This window comes from Vanellus vanellus (assembly GCF_965231255.1).
Source record: "Vanellus vanellus genome assembly, chromosome: 4".
Lineage (NCBI taxonomy): Eukaryota > Metazoa > Chordata > Aves > Charadriiformes > Charadriidae > Vanellus > Vanellus vanellus.
The window spans coordinates 26,990,708-27,010,159 of NC_138909.1; the positions used below are offsets into that span (position 1 = coordinate 26,990,708).

Sequence of the window (19,452 nt, forward strand, 5' to 3'; positions counted from 1 at the left end):
CCAGTTAGTAGTCAGAACGGTTCCAAAAGAGAAAAGAAAAGATCCATTGTGCGTTTTGAGCATAAAGTTTTACTTTTCCTTGATGTATAAAACATCAGCTGGTTTCAGTCCAGTGTCGGAATGCTTACACAATAAGGCAGTTTTAATTGGTCATTTCAGTTTAAATTGGCTAGATTTATGATGTTAATTGAATTGTTTTCCCTTTGCAGGGACCTCAGGGACCTCCAGGACAAAAGGTACAGTATAAACAACAATACTGCGAAAGTGATTATTCCTCCTCGTGCCAAATGGCGAGCAGAAAAGGTGAATGGAATTAGCTACCGTACACCGCGTTCAATCAGTTAGTTTAGGCTCTGAATTTTGTTTTTGCAAAATGCAGCCACATAATGTGAGACATCAGATTTCTCATTTCCCCCAACATACGAAGTTCCAGCAATGCAGAGCAGACTGTTTTCAATCTGTCTGCTTAACTTTCAGGTGAAAAGGTCACTATAATTTTCTTATCCGTGCACTGGTACAACGAGGAAACCAAAGTTAAAACGTTGTGAAAGGTGGCGAGATAGAGTTTCTGATTAAATGCATGTCCTTACTCAAGTAGATCAGTGCCATATGACTAAAAAAACTGAGCAGCAGAAACAAAGGACATAGGTGTTGCTGATAAATGGTGCTTGGTTGGCGGTGTTCAGGTGGTCTGCCGGTGTCTTCCTGTTCCTTCAGTAACCCGAGACCTGGCTTCCTGGGAATGCTTTCGGCATTATTTACGCTCATTAAAGCTGACTGCCTCAGTTTGATAGAGTGAGCTTAGGATTTATGGAATTACACCATTAAAAGAGTCCTAGATAGATCAGCAATAACAGCTAGTAAGTGACACTTTCCCAGCATCTCACCCACGCACCACCATGGCAAGTCATTTTCTAGTTGATTTCAAAAGATTAAAAAGGTGTATGGAAGACATTTATTAAAACAGGCTTAATTTGTATAAAGAAAATAAAAAGAAAGAGGAAAGGAATAAATAGCATTAACATATGTGAGAAGGATGCCACCTCTGTGTTTTTTTTTCTTCTGAGATAATATTCTTTGCTTTTATCTGTTCAAACGGAACTTTTTGAAGAAAAGAAAAACCTGCTGATATGTAAAAATGTAATCCCAAAGCACATAAATTGGTGGAATTTTGTCAGCTGTGAGCTGTAGGGGGTTTGCAGACTGAAGGAGAGGACTATCCACCCTTCATGTTTGGCAATGCAGGGATGTGACATTGTAAAGCCATACTGAAGTCTAAGGTGCCATTCTAAAATTATACCCTCAGACTTGAGGAGAAGGGTATTTTGCATGTACAGCATCGGCAAAACCCGTGTGCTGATGAGCTTTTGCGTATCTGACAAACTTTTACTTGGCATGGTAGAACCGGCTTTATTTACACTTTCTAATGTCCTACGTCTCATAAGAAAAATCAGCAGCTATAGAAGACTGTCACTAAGAGGAGTTGTGACTACGATAGTTTATTGAGGCTGATGGCTTAATGCCCTCCTGAGCTTTGTCTTCTAGTTTTCTGGAAAAATTATACAAAGATGTGAAAACGTTCACTAGAGCCCCTTTGCAGTGGCTAGCAGTCGTGAGCATGCATCCAGCAAAAAGAGGCAACGGGAATGCCAAAGTGGAAGCTTTTGGGAATAAGGGGAGGACGTTGTGGGTCTTGGAGATACACTGGGATGCCAGTGCATTATTTCTTACTGATTTGCAGCTCTGCTATGTGCTGGAGCCTCCTGGGCAGCCAAACGTTGGAGGTTTTTTGAGGCCCTCATGGGTTGCTTCCTTTTGTTTCACGGGATTTCTCAACTCTATTCATTGACAAACATGTGCATCCATTTTGGATGCATTCCCTTTGGGTGTTGGTGTCCTTTTACTAAACCATTTCTAGTGAAACTCCTAACCAATATGAATAGAGGGGGAAATGTCACTGATTCTTGGGATGCAGAGAAAGCAGGGCATGAAGGGATTCGCAGGGCGCTTATTAGTTTTAAGGGTCCTGGGAAACTGCACATTTCACTGTTGACAAAGCCTCTGCCTTTCCCAGTCCCCTGGCCTCTTTTTAGGGTGCCAGCCTTACAAATAACTGTCACGTTTTTGTGTCCTGTTAAGGTGTTTATAAATGAAAAATAAAAATAATGTTCTCAGTTTCCTCGCTGAGGGACACCGTTATTATATAAAAAGAGAATACTGTGTAAGCCCATGCAGTTTTCCTGCTTTCCTCATACCTCAGCTTTTCACTGAACATCTGGACCAAAAGTTGCACAAGTTCCTTCAAATAGTTGTCCATCATACAGAAACTTAAGTGTGAGAGTTTCATAAAAAGATCCCTCCAATATCACAAGTCGGTGCTAGTATTTTGCTTTCCTTTTGTCTACTCCTTGTGTTTGGCCTGTGTTAGCTTTTACATTTTGATTGCAGTAACACTGATACAATTTAAAAGGGTGTCTGTAATTTTCACTTTCAGGCTGAATTGTTGCAGATTATCTCTTAAAAGCCTTAAAATTGATTGGCGCGACCAGTTATTGAGCATGAAGCCGCCTTCTTAAAGCATTAATGGTTTTGTTCAGGTCTTGTGTTCGATTGTGTATGATCAGTCGCAAAATCTATGGAGACCATTATATGGAACTGTATTTTAATTCTTACCTTTCTTGTGAAGCATCCACAACATTGCAAAGCAACCATCAACTTGAAGCTTGTTTCTGGAAAAGGCCATACAGGGAGACAGTCATTAAAAAGTACAACATGAGGACACGTCTAATAAGTATAAAATGTCAACTGAAGAGAGCTCAGCTTGGATAAAAATTAGTTTTTGAAAAATTTATTGCAGTTAAAATAAGCAAGCATTCACCATCGTTTCTAAGTGCTGTATTAAGAGATGAAAGGTTTCATGACCTGTTTAATTTGCTAAACACCGGCGTCTGTTTCCCACCAGGGTTCTGTCGGAGTGCCTGGTGTTCCAGGGAGAGACGGACAAGTGGTGAGTTCACCGACTTTGTCAGCGCTGCCATTATTTATGTAGTTGATTAAAGCTACTTAGGGCTTGTTCACATGAGCAATATGCAACCTTACATCCAGAGCTGTGGTTTTAAATTGGCTTCATGGAAAAGACTGTACAGTCTGGTTTGTGCTCTGAAGTAATTTCTTCTAGTTTTACTTGGACAGGCAGCAAATGTAATTAATTAAGGTGAAAGTCCGACGTTCAAATTTGATGACGACTGGGAGGTTCCAGAGAAATGCGTAGCAGTGGTGTGCGACTTTAGACAGTATATTTACAAGCTAGATTTTTCTGTGGATTTTTTTTACTTTTTGTTAACTCAGTCCCACGGTACAAACACTTAATGTTGATATTGGGTATTTATACAGTGCCAATACATTGTTAATACCACCTATAAATAGAGACTAAAAAGCCACTGGAAACACAGGTGGAGAATAATGTGAAATTGAAGATGAGGACGAAAATGCAGAGAAATAAATCAAACAGAAATATTCTAGAACACAACTGGGAGGAAATGCTAACTCGGACAACTCAGTGTCATCTTTCAGCGCCATCACCAAGTTAACTCACAGTTCAGATCAGCCCTCCGTGAGGAGGGGTCGCAGTAAAGCAGCAGGGCTGTTCCACAGCATTGCTAAGGTTTGCTGGCAAATCCGGGTGGTGAAGTTTAAATAATATCCCTCCCTGACTGTAAACAGTATTATCCATCTGTTGTTCTCACAGGCACTAACATTCCTAGTGAACGTCAAAGGCACTTGCAGGGAATACCAGAAGGAAAATGCGTGATAGAGGTTGTTCACCGTGGTTAAGCAGCCGTAGAGGGTAGTGTATAAGGATCAGATTATACAGTCCCTATTTCTGCCTCCCTCCCCAAAAGCCCTAGGAATAAAAGCGCTAAGGTGTTTCAAATAATTTAATTTTAATTCTCCTTTCCTAACAAAATGATGTATCGTTTCTAATAGCATAATATACAGTATTAGACCTGTGTTTTGACAGTGGTTATAAGAAACAATGTAATGATAAGTTATTTCACTTTAGCGATAGTGATAATGCCAGGAGCCTATCTTTAAAATATTCAGAGTATTATGACTCCTGTGGAACAACAAAAGAAAAAATATTTAGAATTAGCTGTATATAGCACACAGGGAATTAGAAGAAAACATTACGAAACAAATTTGCATTAAGACCTGAGATTTTTTTTCCTTCATATTCTATAGCTGCATTCAATTGCAACACGAATGGTAGACAGTACTTGCCAACATAGGCGCTGTTGCTGTAAATAATTCAAGTAATTTTTGCGGCCAAAGTATGAGCGAAAAGCCGGTGATGACACACTTTGTAGCATGATTTTCTTTGGATGAGCAGGAAGATGGAAGAAGACTGGGCAGGGTGGAGTTGCAAACCATGCTGAACAGAATAACACCGATGATTCACATTTTATCCAAGAGCTTTACTTTTAACGGCATCATCACACAAACTCTAGCCAGAAATCTTCACTCAGATGAGCGCAAAAAAATGGATGTTGATGAAATAAGTCAAATGTGCAAAAATTACCTAATTATTAAAGTGTCATGTTGGGAGATGTGGAAGATTTTTAAAGCTGTATTGGCGAGGGTATTTTATGTCTATTTTTAGGAGACCACATAGATTTACCTGCAGGCATGTTTCATGGGGAGGAAAAGAAATACGCAATTGCCTTTGATTAAGGGAAAACACAACCACATCTTTTAATCCTATTTATCAACTTTAAATTGTGCTTTAAAAACAGCTCCTAAGATTTTAAATTTTTATGGTTTTATGTTTATTTGATTTATTTCAATATTTATGGTATCTAAAACTTTGAAGACATTCTTAAATTATTACCACTTTAATAAAGATGTCAACATAATTTTAGTGTAGCTGGACTATTTTACTTTTGCCCTTTAAGAAAAAAATAAATTAATTACTAAACTAAAATCTAGATGCAAGGACAAAATCCATACAGACAAAACTGAAACCTGGTCACATTCTTTTGTTTTCTTTCACAGTTGTTGGTTGATATTGACTAGCAAGCATTTCCTTATGTGCAGAAAATGTATTATTTTCATATAATACTAAGCAAATGAAAGTTGAAGGTTGATATCTCTTTTAATAAATAGATAACGAATTCTGCTAGCTTGGAAATAGTGGTAGAAATAAAGTTAAACTGAAGCAGTATTTATCTAAAATTAGGAAGTATAGTGCAGCCTAGGACTCCCGTGCTACTATTTTGCTACCAAAAGGTCCATTCTTCCAATCTCTATGAAAAATCAGATTCTCAGTGCAGCACGACACAGAAGATATTGTTGAATGAAGACCAGAGTAGTAATTTTTAATCGGTGAGCTTGCTCTAAGTTCCAAGTTAATATTTTTTCTTAGTTTAAAAGGCAGTGAGTGTTAAGCACATGCTTAAAATTAAGCGTATGTGTGAATGCTTTCCTCACCTGGACAATGAAATATTTTTCAGCCAATGAATGTCAGCAGTGAATTAGCTTTGCTCTTTCCTTAAGCTGTTGAATAATACAGTTAGGTCACCTCCATCTTATACGTGTCTCTGCAATTTTCCTTTTCCTTTCCCTTCACCTCTTCTTTAATTGAAATTGTGGATTATGGGAGACGATTGACAAGTCTGACCAATAGGTCTGGGAATGAGATCATAAATTCTGAGTGCACTTAGAACAATTTTCTAATCCCTTAACATATGAACCACTTCTCGTAGACAATCTCTAGATATTAGACTAAGTGTAATTTTACACGACCCACATGTTTTTGCAGGACTGTTAACTAGTAGATTTTTCCTGCATTAAGATCAGTAGCAAAATCATTGCCAAAAAAACTTAACACATTTTTTTCTTTTAGGCTAAGTCCAATGAAATGTTACAGGTAGTCTTGCAAGGGTATTTACATTCTTCGTTTGTTCCCACGTTTGGGAAACTATAGCCACACTCTGCTTATCTTGTTGAGAACGGTAACTGGAAAGAAGCTGCCTAATAATACCTGCAGCGGGAGGGCGTTGTCCCTGGGATGGACAGAAACCTTCTGAGATAGCAAGGAGAGACTTTCTGAGTACTCCCTTTCCTTTGCAGACTCTTGTGCAATCCACCTGTAGCAGGTTGCTTCCTAACAAGACACTACGGGAGATAACCTTCCCTTTTGCAATCCCTGGCAAGAGGTCCTCAGACACTTGAATAGTATGAAAAAGGATTATACATGCGTGGCGATATGAGATTGCAGTGACCTAGGGATGTCAGGTCCCTACATTAATCGTGTTGAAATGGCCACAAAGGGGTTCTTGGAAAGTTCAACTGTGCAAGTATAGAATACGTATTCTGCTATTTTTTAAGTGGTACTGATTTGATAAGGACTTCCAGTGAGTGCAGCAACAGCACAAGGAGAAAAAAGGGAAGTTGCCCTGGTAAGGAGTGAAGGAACACAGTTTCTGGAGTCTGTGCCACTAACTCTCTTTGTTTTAAATAGGAGTTTGTCTGGAGTGCATAAACCGCTCACTCCATACTTCCATGGAATTCTTTTTCTTACATAGTACTCGGTATTTTGGGGGTTTTTTTGTAAGGGTGTATTGAGAACAGAATGTGTGGGCAGGATAGGTCCCTTCATTTCAAATAGTTTCAGTAGTTTGACAATAACAATTTGATAAACGTCAGAAGAATTTCCTTTCTTATCAGTAGACTTAGAGTCTGGTCATGCACATTTCTTATTGCTTTCTTCATGCTTCTTATTACTCTAATTTACATGTATTTCCCCATCAGTGTGTACTTTACTATATAGGGGACACATTTTGAAAGTAGTATTATCACATTTGTTTAGAGAAATGAGAAAGGGTATGTATGTAGCAACGTTTTGTCAAGTCAAGAAATTTAAGGGAAGGAAACATCATTAAATGTAGTTCACAAATTCTCAGACAGGTTTGCAGGCCAGCTGAGCCTTGTTGAAGAGTCTTTCCACTTAATTTCAGCTGGTGAGTGGGCCAGGAGAGATTTCCAGTCCTTAAACAAACAATTTTAAGTTACTTTTGAGGACGGTGAAAAGCAAATCGAAAGGAGGTAATTCAACCCTGGTTTGAAATGGAAATCACAGTAACGTGTCTGAGAAACCACTTTTTTCCCTTCTGTCTTCGTTTATGTATTTTAGAGTAAAATTAGACTGGATTATGTTTGGGGGCCTCTTGTATTTCCTTATCCTTAAAATTGATTACATTCTAGTGACAGAAAAATATAGCAATACTGACAGCCTTTCTTCTCAGAGTGAGGTGGATATCAACCAGCTGGTGTAGACAGAGTTATGCATCTCACCAAAACAAAACCTATTTCAGAACAGCAGCCTCCAGGATGTTTTTCTGTTACAAACAGGAAAAGCTGGGGCCTCAAGCCACATTATTTTTAGCTGATTAATTCTGGATATGAAGGTATATGCCTCCAGGGCACAGAGCACTCCAGTAAGGAGAAACACACTTTCAACTGCCTTGACTTCTTTGATACGAACTCTAGTGGGTGATACGTTTTCAAACCTGTTCTGAAGTAGGTTTTATGAGTTCGTATTGACAGACTTTTCTCATATTAGCAGCAAAGTCTAAGCAGTGCTCTACACATTTTGCGTGTTCACCAAATTCAGATTCACTTCATAGGATCATAGAATACCAGGTTGGAAGGCACCTCAAGGATCATCTGGTCCAACCTTTCCTGGCAAAAGCACAGTCTAGGTAAGATGTCCCAGCACCCTTTCCAGCTGAATCTTAAAAGTGTCCAATGTTGGGGAATCCACCACTTCCCTGGGAAGATTATTCCAATGGCTGATTGTTCTCATTGTGAAAAATTTTCTTCTTGTGTCCAGTCGGAATCTCCCCAGGAGTAACTTGTAACCATTACCCTTCATCTTTTCCATGTGACTCCTTATAAAAAGGGAGTCTCCATCTTCTTTGTAGCCACCCTTATTTTTCAGCATAAGCATTAAGACTACCCCTACCATAAGAGTATCTGAGGAAATAACTACAGCTAGTTTTTGGGCAGGGTGCTGAAGGATGTTCTTTTTACCAAATATAGGAAAGACAGAGACAGTCTTATAGAGTCTTATAGACAGAGTCTGTGTTATAGAGTTGATTAATGCTTGAGAGAGCCAGGACTTGAACTGAGGCATTCTGATGTGCTGTCTAAAGGAACATCCTCCTGGTTAGTCTTTGAACTACCTGAAACTCCTAAACTGAATGGCTGGGTTGGGTGTATTCTTGGCATGTTAGCATTTTGTTTGCCCTGGTAATTGATATTAATTGGAAGAAAAATCCAAATATTTCAGAGCCTTAGAGCATTTTGTTGAAGCCAGTTCTGGAAATTATCAGAAGGTTTTGAATAACTCGTTCAGTCGCTTGACATTGCAGTTTGCTGATGGAATAGTCGTCTTTCTGATTCACTGCAGTAATGACAGCAACTTAGTTTGGTAGAGTGATGTCACTTTTGAGGAACCAAAGTGCCTGCCTTCCATCAGGGCGTTTGGCGTTAACATGCGGAACTTGGTGTTAGTGGCAGCTCCCCAGCCACAGGTTGGCTCCTGTAACATGTTAAAGACTTCCCTGTTAGTGACAGCAAATACAACATTGCAACATACCTGTTTGAAAATGCATTGTCATTATTCCACTGATGGGGACCCTGCAATTTCTCTATAGCGTATAAATAACAGCAAAGAAATCCCACTGTGTCTGCACCATTCTTCTGTGTAAGTGGTCATCAAATAATTTATACTTTTATGGAATATTTACACTGCTGCTGAGTTAAGCTGCTTGATTTTGGGTAAGTGAAAGAACAATAGCACATTTGCTGGAAATTTTTATTTCCACCATTCTGAGACCATTTGTGAATCAGCAAGCTGGATCTGAACAAATTTTGGATGCTGACGGTGAATAAATGGGGACTTAAGTGCTTACAAAGGTTCTAGCGGCATTGTCCTTTTCCACAGTAGACGAGAGGCTAGAGAATTGCCTTCTAGTACTACATAGTTTTTACATGAAATTTGGTAAAAAAAGCAGCTTTTCTAGCATTTTCTAATATTTTATAGTCTCCTTGTGTAGTGGGTCATGTCATGAAAACAGAATCCTCCTTTTGGGGATGGTCCAGTTACTCAAAGGCAAGAGAAAATAACTTTATATGAAGCAGAATCACAGAATGGTAGGGGTTGGAAGGGACCTTTGGAGATCGTCTAGTCCAACCCTCCTGCCAAAGCAGGCTCGGCTAGAGCGGGTTGGACAGCAACACATCCAGGTGTTTAACAGAAGTTAAAGGCTACCTAAAGAGTATTTCTGATGCAATATTTGCAGGTTTACCAGTTTGGGGCGTTGCATTTGTGCGTCTGGTAGTTTTGTTACTGCTTTGACAAGTACAGCAAAACCTTGGTAGACAGTATATTCAGATAAGATGGTGCTGGTACCACAGCATCCCAACTAGATTGTTTCTCTGCCAACCATGGTGTCAGTTAAGCTCCACATTGCTGAGGCAGTGTGTGGAAATCAAAGCCCATCTCAGTGCCAGTAGGGAGAGTTTATTTTTGTTGTGGTATATCATGGTTGTCCCACGTGATGTTCATTGCGCAGCACAACTTCTGTGGCACGGTCTAGCTGAGAGTCAGAATGCAGGACAAGGGCAGAAAGGGCTAGCGACAATTCCTTTAAATTGAGTACGGAGACATTTCACACCTCCCCACAGCACCTTCCCCACAGTCCATTCCTTTCAGGGAAAAGTTCCAATGGTGGCTTCACACAACTTCTCTGGGCCTTGCATCTTTTTCTTCTGTGAGGGTGCAGTGTGGCCCTCATTATAATTTTAATTGGGATCAAGGGTTGTGTTTTACATAGGCACTAGAAGATTTTAGAACATATTGGGTTTTAGTCATTCCAGTCCCTCTGTCCCTGAGTGATGATTTCTCGGGAGTTCATGACTGCAGAAAGGCAACCTATGACCTAAAATCAGATGTACTATAGACAAAGTGCAAGAGAGACATGGACATACTGGAGAGAGTCCAACAAAGGATCTCAAAGATGAGTAAGGACTGGAGCATCTCTCCTGTGAGAAGAGGCTGAGAGAGCTGAGGCTAGAAAGACTTGAGGGAAATCTCATCAATGTGGTCAAACATTTGAAGGGAAGGTGCAGAGATGATGGGCCAGGCGCTTTTCAGTGGTGCCCAGTGACAGGACCAGAGGCAATGGACACAAACTGAAGCACATGAGGTTCCCTCTGAACAGCAGGAAACACTTTTTTTTACTGTGAGGGTGATTGAGCACTGGCACAGGTTGCCCAGGGAGGCTGTAAATATTCTTGGAGATATCCTTAGAGATATTTAAAAGCCATCTGGATATGGTCCTGGGCATGCAGCTGTAGGTGACCCTGCTTGAGCAGGAAGAGTTGGACCAGATGATCTGCAGAGGTGCCTTCCAACCTCAACCATTCTGTGATTCTGTGAAAGAAAAAAAAAAAAAACACAAAAATGTGCTGTCTTGATTTGAAAGCTAGATGATGCGCAGAAGACAATTGTTCCTGCAGCCTAATACCTTTGCTGTCAGTGCTGTTAAAGAGAGACTGCAATATGAGTCAGGAAAGACATCAGCTGTGGCCCGGAGAATGTAAAAAATACGTGAGATTAAGGATCTATTTTTATAGCTTCTTTCATTTTACCAAGTTGCAAAGCAGTCTGATTGAAATTATTGCCTCAGATGACATTGCTGAATGTCTAGTTTTCCCTTGCATGCATCACTCCTTGACCAGCAGGGTAACTGTCTTCAGCCTTTTCGAAGGGCAGCTATAATTTTTGCTAATTTCCAAAACACAAACCTGTGAGGCTGAAGCATACTCATGCAGCATTTTGGACTCCTGTTTTAATAAATGCTTTAATAAATAAATGAATAGATAAAAGTAACTAAATGGAAGGGAAGTAATTAACTATACTTCCTAACGGAAGTATTTTGAATTATTTTCATGCCAAGAATCAAAAATGGTCTTTTGGGACCAATATTCCTAAAACAACACAGTATTTTAGTGTATAGCAAAGGAAGAGCTATCAATCTACTCGCATTCAAAGTGTTAGTTTTCGTTTTACTTTGTGACTACTGATAGGAGGTCTGTCAAGGCTTTGCTCTTTTGGGGGTTTAGTTTGGGGTGGGGTATTATTTTTTTGTAGTTTGGTTGGTTGTTTTTTGTGTTTTTTGTGTTTTTTTTGTTTGGTCGGGTTTTTTATGTTAGGCATTAATGGAATTGTTAAAATCTCTACACTTAAAGCCAGACTGCCATGCCTACCAGACATGCAGTGTGAAAAAGGGAGGCTTCCTGGCACAAAGCTTGCTTTGCTGTGCACTGGGAATGTTCGCCGGGGGCAGGATATAGAGTAGCTTATGTGCTGCATGTTTTTATTTCATCTTATTATTCCCCGATTCCTTGTATGGACAAGAAAATAGGGTTCTAAAATAGGGAAAGGAACATCGTAGGTATGACAGAAAATTATTTTAGCCCCTGTTCTTCTTGCCATTAGAAACAGAAGGATAATCGCTTCGAAAGCATAAAGCTGCAATGTCATTTCTGTGCTGTCCTTCTAGGTTTGCCTTCAATCTTTCCCTCTCCCAGAGCTGATTTCTGCTGTGCTAATGCCTCTGAATAGTACTTGCAGTGCCAGAAGCGTACTGTTGCCCATAGGAATGTCGCGTATAGGTCAGAAATGAGACTGTTGGTACGAATAGGGATTTACTACGACTAGGTGACAGCCTGAGGTTTTCACTTTTTTCCAAAGAAAATAAGAGAATTCTTTTGTCCCATTTTTGCGGTCACCTTTTTGTCACAGTAGTAGCTCTCTGCATTCATAGCGCTAATATGTAAACCTGTGAGGAAAGTGCAAGCTTAGGACTTCAACCCTTGGATTAGAGATTTAAGCCCCTGAAAGTGTCAGCCGACAGCAGCTGTTTTAAAATGAAGGGGACAGAAACAAACTCGTTCGGGGTGTGGGGATGAGGAGAAACAAGTGCATATTCATTGGGCCCTTCTGCTTCATTTTGTCAACTGGCAGTTTTCTTCAAGTGCCTGTTAGGTCAATCCTTTAGGACACTTAGGCCTAATCTCCAACAGCTTCGAATCCTGACCACTCGTATATCGAATGCCTGTGCTGCTATATCGGCCTTAGAGCTACTGAAGTACAAAGGAGCCTTGAAAAAGGGCTGACCCAAAGGGCTATTCAATTCCCTGTGAGTTTAATGGTACCTAACGCTTCTTCTCTGCCTTGGAAAATACCTCGATAGAGTTTCACTAGAACCTCGCTGTTTTTTATGTATAGTTTGAAATAGTCCAACTCTTGATGAAATTCAAATGTAATTGATGATCCTGTTACCTAATTTAGAAATAGAATGGAGCCTTCTTTCATGGAGAACTGGAGTTTATGTATCTATGATTAAAATATGACCGTGAAAGTAAGAAAAATTCCTTTCTTAATGGAAGGTTTTTATGGAGGGTTGGAAGATACATGTTGTTGCATTTGGAACAAGCCTTTGTCTTAACTCCTCTGTAACTTTTGAGTGCAGGGTTACTTTATCATGTCTACTAAGTTTGAACACTGTATGAAAGTTGTCCACTGAGTTTCTGATGTGAATTACTATTTCTAATTTGATTACTATGTTAGTTATTGTATTTAACTTTTACGCATTTTTATACATTTACATAGCAAAGGGCTTATAGAAGAACCGAGCTGTAGGCTTTTTCAAATATTTTTGGGGATGTTATTTTAACATGCTTTGCCACCCTACAAGTGCAGTGCAGTTGTGTACTTGGGGGCTACCAAAGAAGATAGCTATTGTGAAATGGAGGCAGACTTCTGCATGTTTTACATAATTAGCCATCACCCCTAGTTGTTTTACAATAAAGTCTAGCCATTGCTTTATCGTTTTACCTAAAATAAATAATATCGTTGGTTTTTCCATAAAACTGGGAAATAAACACTAGTAAATGCCTTTAAAGGTTTGTTTGGGGTTTGATTTTTTTCGTGTGTTTAATTGGGGTTTTTTTGTCTTTAAATTTGGGGGAAGAAAAGAAGTTTGTAAATAATTGGGTTTTGTTGATTGACTTAAAAAATTAGTTATGACTTCTTGAACTGTGGAAGAATATATATGCTATCCGTTAAACATACCCAAAATTTGGATCACTGATGTAATGCTGAAAACTTTTAAATCTTTTAAAACTACTTTTCAGCCAGTGGTATGAAAGTATGAACAATAGACGAGCAAGGTCTATTTTAAAAATGAAAAAGCTTCCTATTCCTCCAAACTCTTCCATTCTGGAATGGGCCCTTCTCATTTTTCTTCATTATCTGCCTTCCATATGAGACCAGAAGCAAAAGTGTCGAAATCATTGAAGATAAGGCTTTCTTGTAGTATTTCTAAGTTGTAGAGAAGGGGAAAGTATTGGCGGTCTTGCTGGGAAGACTATGCGGTCAAGGTTAACTGGCCAGCTTTTCAGAATCAGAACTCACAGTTGTTTTCTGTTTAGTTTGACACAGGTGTATTTCTACCGCCTGCAGTAGAATTATGTCTTATCCATACAGGAGTTAATCCACCCTAACTGATGAAATAAGGCAGTTTAGTGCCCAACTGGGGAGTACATATTCACAGACTCTTTTTAAATTTTGTTTGTCATTACTTACCCGATATGAGACAGTAGGTGAAATGCTGTTAATATACTTCATCTCGTCCTTCTTAACCCCATCTGTTGTTTTCTTTGCCTTTAGGGTGAACCTGGTTTGCCTGGCATAGCGGGAGAGAAGGGAGCAGCGGGGCTTAAGGTTGGTATTGACAATGGATTTAAAAGAGAAGCACACAGTACATGAGCGCGTGTATAGACGACGGTCGTGCTTTCCAACCTGGGTTTATGTTCTGACTGGCTTTTAATGGCCCGTTCCCTCCAGTGATCAGGGCTGGAAGAGCCTTTACGCATTTCACCATAAAGAAGCATATTCTTCTGCTGTGCGTGTATAATTCCAGTCAGTGACGCTGACGCATATGCATCCGCTGCCAAGTGAATGCAATATGCCTGCAAGTGTTTGGGAATTTGGGGACCTTTTTTAGGAAGGCTTTGTTTATGTTCCTTACAATGTGTTTCAGGCTTCTTTTCAAGATCTACTGTGGTCAATTCTTTGACGAATGTCAGGGCTAAGTCTTGAGGGCTGATCCTGCTATTATGGAAGTTAGCTATAAGCCTCATTAGCAGCACGTCTCAGCCTGTATTTGTTACATCAGAATGTCCCTTTGCGCTTATTTTATTGTTGTTTAATTTGCTCTGCTGTTTTAATATTGAACAAGTGAAATAGAACATAAAACTTACGATAACTCCATTTAAAAGAAAGCACGACGTGTCCGAGATGATGGGGTCTGTGGGCCTCTCGGAACGGGTAATGCTAAATTCTAATCCCATCAGCTGTGAGCGTGTGTCTTTGGTGCACATGTGCTCCTCAGCTGATTCTGTGCATCACGCTGCTGCTGACAGACACACAGGGCAGGCTCTTTGCATTCACTGACTGGCTGCTTGTCCATCAGGAATGAAAACAAACCGTTTGGGAGCATGACCTTCTCTTACTCTGTATACAGAAGAAGCCAAAATATGGCAGTTGATGCTTAATTCGTATTCACAGCTGTAGTCTTTGAGTTGCTTAGCGACCGCCAGCCATCAGAAGGGGCAAAGATGAGCCAGAGTGCAGTTCTGAGCCAGAAATGCAGAGATGAGTTGTCAGGGTCAGGCTGGCGTGCAAAAGTGCATTAGCCATTGAGCCGGTTTCTCGAGCAAGTGATAATTTTAAAAAATAATGGCTATAAGACATCTTTTTGTTACAGAGAATGTAAGGAGCACCAAAGGCTCTTTGCTCTGAATCAACTATGAATTAGTTCAAGACACTTAAGGCTTTTTGTCTCTTCTGAGGAGCCTTCTAAGCCATTAACAGAATCATAAGACTCCCCTCGCTTTCAGCCTTTGGAGTTTTCCTTCATTCATTCCAAAAATAAGAAAAAAACAGATGTAGGAGTCTCCTAGGTCCTGGCAGGCCACTTCGCAAAGGCGTATGCCTGTTTGTCAGGGTTCAGTCTAGGAAAAAATGGGGGGAAAAAAGTCTATACATGCAAATCTTTAAGCTTTTAAACGTACGTTGAAAATATACTGTCTGCTGAGTTCTATTAAATTTACATATTTTATTGTTTATTGAAGATTTTCTTGTTGGATTTTATCATCTGAGACAATGTCATTGGTAGTGACATAATAGTTAGTAATGGATGTACTAACGATAGTAATACTAACACTTTGATTTTTGCTTGTGTTAGTAACTTATGGCTTCTTTGCTCCAATTATTTTCATCAGGGTGACCCTGGAGAAAGAGGAGAAAAGGTGAGACGTGTTTCACTTCATTGTGGTGGTTCTGTTTCGGAGAATTGTTTGGAGAATTGCCGCTGCGCTGATTCAGAGTTTAAAAAGAAATAAATGCAGCTACTACCTAGAACTTGAGTGGCATTGTGCAGCCTTTACTAGTGTCAAATAATGCTTGCTAATGGGAGTTACTGATCTGCGATTACTGCAGTAGGATTAGTCACAGAGAGCAGTGGTCGTGTGTTAAAAGCTGCACAGTTGAGCAACTGTGCAACTGATCCTAACTATGATTAGTTTCAGAAACAGATGAACCCATCTGAATAGGGTTCACGCATTTCTCCTAACTTGGTGCCAATGCTCTGTCACCTGTGTGGAGTAAACCAATTAGGTTAACAGAGCGATAACTACATCAGCTCTAAATGATATATGGGTAACCGTTCTCCGCATACTGAAAATGTAGTCCCGTGTTCTCGCTTGGGTCAGTTTAAGTAAGAGCAACAGAATCCGCCTCAATTATCTTAGGCTATAGACTGTCTGGAGAGGTACCGGCAGCACAAACGGTACACTAACGGTGCTCATATTTGCAGTGAGTTAGTGAGGAGTTACTTCTCTGACATCCGCAGTCACACCAAGACAGGATGAGGGGGCAGAGCAAGCAACCCCACGGCAAAACATGGGTGTAATTCTGCTCTCCCAGGGAGAGTCGCCGGTAGGAGCATCCATCTGAGAGCATACAGTGAGCGAGAGTCGGGCTTCTGCGGCTGTACGAGGGTAGTTTGAGAAAGGGTGTAAGCCTTTTATTGAGTAGGAATCTGTACATAGACTCATCTTCTGTGAGTACACTGAGATGGGTTTTTAAAAAGTGTGTTGCTTATATTCAAGTGCAATTTGCGCTCAAGAAATGTTTGCCCATGTCTTTGCAGTTGCAATTGAATTTCACTTCCAGATCTGTGAAAATCCAATAGCAGCCGCAAGCGTGCTTTGCAAAGGCAATTCATTTCACGTTTTCAAAAGCGCATCGTAAAAATAATCCAAGGGAATCCTGAAATTGTATACCCCGCGTGTAGAAGTACGTAATTGGGAAACTGTTTTCATTAAATAATTATATAATAAATAACGTTTCCATGTTTCATCAAGCCTTTCACGAGAGTGCTGCTAGATTATTAGCTAGTTCCCCTTGTGTCAGTGACGGTGCTATATAAAATGACCTCTGTTATAAGTCCTCTGAATGGCATTTTACGTTAAGGTTTTCAGAGCAATAGGACAGATACGAAGTACTGTTTTTTGAATCCTACTATGGTTATCTGACCAAGACATACCAGAAAGTTTTTTAGCCTACTTAGACACAACATTTATCAATGTTTTTGGCATTTTAAATATTTCTCAGACATTACATGAACCTCAAGTCCCACAGAAGGTTTTGGCCTACAGTCTCATCTCTAATGAAGACTTTCTGGTGTAGCCTGGACTTATTATATGACTGTATTAATATACATGGAAAATGGGTCTTTTAATAGATAAATCTTTTGAGATGTTTCTTTGCCAAGCTCTTTTTAAAATAAAAAATGTATACCCAGCCACAAAAAAAGTTATCTAAACATCACTTTTTTAACAATAAACAATGCATAGAATTTATGAAGAGAGAACTGATTTTGGCGGTTCCTTGGAGGAGTGGCATTCAGTGAAGTTTTTCTAGTTTGTGAATCATTCATGAAGGACTTCTGTCTGAGAGAGTATGCACTATACATTACTAGAGAATCCTAATAAAAAGTATTGGAATTGTGTAACTGTCGCCTGAATTTGATTAGATGCGTTTAAGTGAATGTCTCTGTTGGAAAAAAACATATGTACTGGTAATTTAAAATGCTGAATCATCACAAATTCATTCCTTCGTTGCTAAACCACAGTGAACTGGGGAAGTCTGTAGACATTACCTACGGGAAGATAGTTATTTGATAGTTTGTGGGGTTTTTTGAGGACCTGTGAAAGGGATTACAGTTATAGTGAAGACTGTAATCTTCACAGACATAATCAATCAACGGACATAGCAGCTATATAAACCATGCTTCCTGACCATGTCATAGAGAGATTGACTACCTAATTAGCAAAATTAGCTTACTAATCATGTTGGAAAGCTGACTATTCTCTATGTGCTGTGGGCTTACATAAAATCATTAAAATATAATATGTATTTTAATTATAGGGTGATGCTGGAGAAAATGGACCGAAGGGTGACACAGGAGAAAAGGTACACTTCTTATTAGTAGAGAAGAAAAGGCGTGCTTTAGGCATGCTTACAGTATGACCAGCTAAGGAAAATAATAATTTGATAGAAAGAAAAATGCATTTTAAACTTTTTTTTAAAGATGCTGAGTGATTTGACTGAATTCATTTTTATGAACAGCAGAAAAAATGTCACTGTTCTGTCCAATTAAGCATAAAATTCCCAACTTTATACAGCAGCAGGTTCAATATGGGATACATCAGCATGTCTCTAATTAGCACTCCTCTTTGCTGAAAATTGCATCATACAGAAATTTTGGTCACAGCCTGCCAGACTGTTGGAACTAGGTCTGCTGAGTTATAGCCGTTTCTGATAGATCCTTTTATGTTTCCCTTTCTCTGTCCCCCTCAAAGAGAGGGACCAAACCAATGTGGGACAAAAAAATGTGGTATCGTAACAGGTAACTTCTCTCCAAATTGCCAGGTGGACAACTGAGAGTTGAAGATAAAAACTACATTTTTAGTCTTTTTCCCAGATGGCATCAGAGATAACCTCACTTCATAGCTTTTTAGTTCATTGTTGCAAAGTACCAACGTGTGGTAGAAGTCACTAAAGAGTAGACATTGTCAAAATTTTGTTTTACTTAGTTTTGATTTGTTTTGTGTGAGACTCATGCTGTATCACTACAAAAAAAAAATGAACTTGAGTTTTTAAATGTGCTTTACTTACACAAGTCGTAGTCTTTAGCAGTCAGCAAAGCCTGTGTTGTACAGAAAGAAGGGTCAGCCATAATGATCTCTTCTGGCCACCACTTTGGAACCCATATGCTTCTAAAAACATTCGTTTTAGTGACTACACTTGAGCAGAAGCATAGAAGTTTCTTCTTGTACCCCTATATGTGCAATTACTTAACCGACTCATGTCAGTTTAGTGCAAGGAGAAATTCATGACTGATGCGTCAAGCTGGTAAGGAATGCATGCAAATGTCTCAGGTCCTATCATTTGGATACAGTAAAGCTATGCTTTTGAGAACACAAGGAATTTATGGGGCTTATTCTAAAATCAGCAATTAAAAATAGACATTAGCTTTAAGAGTAAAGTTATTTGATTCCCAGAGTTCATTTACATAATACTTCATCTGCAGTCATGCTTATTAACTCAGATTAAAGTCTTAAGAATCTTATTTAGTTACTTACACAATATATGCCAGTAACATCGTCTTGATCCACTTTTATGTGATTCAAGAATATGATGTCGTAGCAAGTATGAGATTGTTGGTCAGATAGATAGTCACGCAACAAGTAAATGGGAAGTTAATAATCTCTCTGGGAAGCCTTATGCAGCTTCACTTGTTGCTTTTCTACTTTGTCAACTGTGAGAGCGAGCTTGCATCCACTGGAAAGGCCATCCTGCACTGTGGTCCACAGCGCGCACGTCACCCTGCTTGGATCTTGATTAAGGAAAGAAAAAATTCTTTCCGTCTTTCAGAAATCCTTTCTCCCCAAGTATAATGTTTTCAGTATTTCTGTGTGAGCTTTCAACGGTTTGGCAGTCTAGTTGGGATCAACTTGTGGAAAGTATAGGTCATCAGCAGACTTCTTAGACTGCTGTGTCTGAAGAAATTTCAATAAACTTGTTGAACTCCACGATACAGAAGTCCCCCATCACTTCCAGGTTTCAGATAAGTTTCAGAGGTGGGGTGGTGACGTGGAATATATGCTGTCTGCGTGGAGTGCATTGCTTTAATCGTAACAGGCTAGAATCCACTGCATGAATTTTTACAACAGAGTGAGCAGAACCGTGAT

At 39.5% G+C, this 19,452-nt stretch overlaps 1 protein-coding gene across 2 annotated transcripts in view; it reads left to right on the top strand.

Annotated features, from left to right (window-relative positions):
* The window catches only part of COL25A1 (collagen type XXV alpha 1 chain), a gene marked incomplete at its 3' end in the record, with an annotated part of 335,563 nt that overhangs the window by 251,336 nt on the left and 64,775 nt on the right, over positions 1-19,452 (top strand). The window contains exons 13-17 of one of the 2 annotated variants that reach the window (XM_082482527.1): positions 210-236; positions 2,963-3,007; positions 13,802-13,855; positions 15,418-15,444; positions 17,627-17,671. In XM_082482527.1, the coding sequence (XP_082338653.1) occupies positions 210-236; positions 2,963-3,007; positions 13,802-13,855; positions 15,418-15,444; positions 17,627-17,671 (198 nt within the window). Of the gene's footprint in view, positions 1-209; positions 237-2,962; positions 3,008-13,801; positions 13,856-15,417; positions 15,445-17,626; positions 17,672-19,452 lie in introns of those variants that run through there. The other variant, XR_014269124.1, reaches the window with a different exon arrangement.